Genomic DNA, 2,167 nt, shown 5'->3' on the forward strand with positions numbered 1-2,167 from the left:
GAAATGGTCAGAGATGAGAATGGAGAATTAGGCAGGAGACAGATCTTACAGGCGTCTAGAACCTGATAAGGACATTGATTCTATTTAAAGTGAGTCGAAAAACCAGTGGAGGACATGGTCTGACATATTTTTTAAGGGTGACTTTAGCTTCTCCGTAGAGAATGGCTTGTAAGAACATGCCTTGTTTCCACATTTGGCTCACCGGAGAACGGAGAAGAAGATAGAACTCAAAGACCTCAGGCTCGGTGGCGGTCCGCTCCCCCAATTCGGAAGCTACCTCTGCCGCCGGACGCTCTTAACATGGCGACTTCGCTGGGTTCCAACACCTACAACAGGCAGAACTGGGAGGATGCGGACTTCCCCATTCTGTGCCAGACGTGTCTTGGAGAAAACCCGTATATCCGAATGACCAAAGAAAAATACGGGAAGGAATGCAAAATCTGTGCCAGGCCATTCACAGTGTTTCGCTGGTGCCCTGGGGTCCGCATGCGTTTCAAGAAGACCGAAGTGTGCCAAACCTGCAGTAAATTGAAGAATGTCTGTCAGACCTGCCTCTTAGATCTAGAGTATGGCCTCCCCATCCAGGTTCGTGATGCAGGGTTGTCTTTTAAGGATGACATGCCAAAGTCAGATGTCAACAAAGAGTACTACACACAGAATATGGAGAGGGAGATTTCTAACTCTGACGGGACACGGCCAGTTGGCATGCTGGGGAAAGCCACATCCACCAGTGACATGCTGCTCAAACTGGCCCGGACCACACCCTACTACAGAAGGAATCGACCTCACATTTGCTCCTTCTGGGTGAAAGGAGAATGTAAGAGAGGAGAAGAATGTCCATACAGACATGAGAAGCCTACAGATCCAGATGACCCCCTTGCTGATCAGAACATTAAAGACCGATACTACGGAATCAATGACCCTGTGGCAGATAAGCTGCTAAAGCGGGCTTCAACAATGCCTCGTCTGGACCCGCCAGAGGATAAGACCATCACCACTCTATATGTTGGTGGTCTGGGTGACACCATTACCGAGACAGATCTAAGAAATCATTTCTATCAGTTTGGAGAAATCCGGACGATCACCGTTGTACAGAGACAACAGTGTGCTTTCATCCAGTTTGCCACAAGGCAGGCTGCAGAAGTGGCTGCGGAGAAGTCCTTTAATAAGTTGATTGTCAATGGCCGTAGACTCAACGTGAAATGGGGAAGGTCCCAAGCAGCCAGAGGAAAAGAAAAAGAGAAGGACGGAACCACAGACTCTGGGATCAAGCTAGAGCCCGTTCCAGGACTGCCAGGAGCTCTTCCTCCTCCTCCTGCAGCAGAAGAGGAGGCCTCTGCCAACTACTTCAACCTACCGCCCAGTGGTCCTCCCGCTATGGTGAACATTGCCCTGCCGCCACCTCCTGGTATTGCCCCGCCCCCACCCCCAGGTTTTGGGCCACACATGTTCCACCCAATGGGACCACCACCTCCTTTCATGAGGGCTCCAGGACCAATCCACTATCCTTCTCAGGACCCTCAAAGGATGGGAGCTCATGCCGGGAAACACAGCAGCCCCTAGCACATTGTCATCACTCTCGGGCTCTACGGAAGACAGGGCGCTTAAAAATCCCAGTAAATGAATCTTGGAATAAATATATTTTTCCTCCCAAAAAAAAAAAAAAAAAAAAAAAAAGACCTCAGGCTCACTCCTGGTTGCCCAGCTGGCTTTGTGACACTCCTCAGTCCCTCACTGTGACCTGGGAAGTTGTCTTTTAAATGCACACCATTTGTTACCACATGGAATGAGTTCCAGAGAAGAATTGTACAGCATAAAATCAATCCCCATTTTTAGAGCATCCAATATAACCAACCTCATGAATAAAATGACCACAGACTTGATCAATTCGTGCATCTGAAAAATACAGAGCACCTGCTATGAGCCAGGTATTACTATTCAGATGATAATTAACACTTGCTTGTGCATGTTGATATGATATGTTTTGTAGATCTTACTAAAGAAATATGTTAAAGCTAATATAATGTCAATGGTGGTTTCTACTGATGTTCTAGCTCAATGGACGATATCAGAGATTCTGTATACTCTTACCTTGGTCGGCAACAAGGCTTTCTCTTCATACCATCCTCTATTTGGCAAGCATGAAACGGGATTATACCAGGATGAG

General features: G+C 47.5%; 1 protein-coding gene across 1 annotated transcript; it reads left to right on the forward strand.

Annotated features, from left to right (window-relative positions):
- The first annotated feature begins 251 nt into the window (after positions 1–251).
- Positions 252–1,647, forward strand: LOC141567704 (pre-mRNA-splicing factor RBM22). The gene has a single exon (XM_074315967.2). It carries the CDS (start codon positions 301–303, stop codon positions 1,561–1,563), a length of 1,263 nt encoding a protein of 420 aa, XP_074172068.1. The 5' UTR covers positions 252–300; the 3' UTR covers positions 1,564–1,647.
- The last annotated feature ends 520 nt before the right edge of the window (positions 1,648–2,167 follow it).

Source organism: Rhinolophus sinicus, chromosome 5, assembly GCF_057876585.1.
Source record: "Rhinolophus sinicus isolate RSI-liver-muscle chromosome 5, RSI-T2T, whole genome shotgun sequence".
NCBI classification, from domain to species: Eukaryota; Metazoa; Chordata; class Mammalia; order Chiroptera; family Rhinolophidae; genus Rhinolophus; species Rhinolophus sinicus.

Coding starts and splice junctions, on each gene's coding strand:
- LOC141567704 (XM_074315967.2), top strand. CDS start 301: ATGGCGACTTCGCTGGGTTCCAACACCTACAACAGGCAGAACTGGGAG.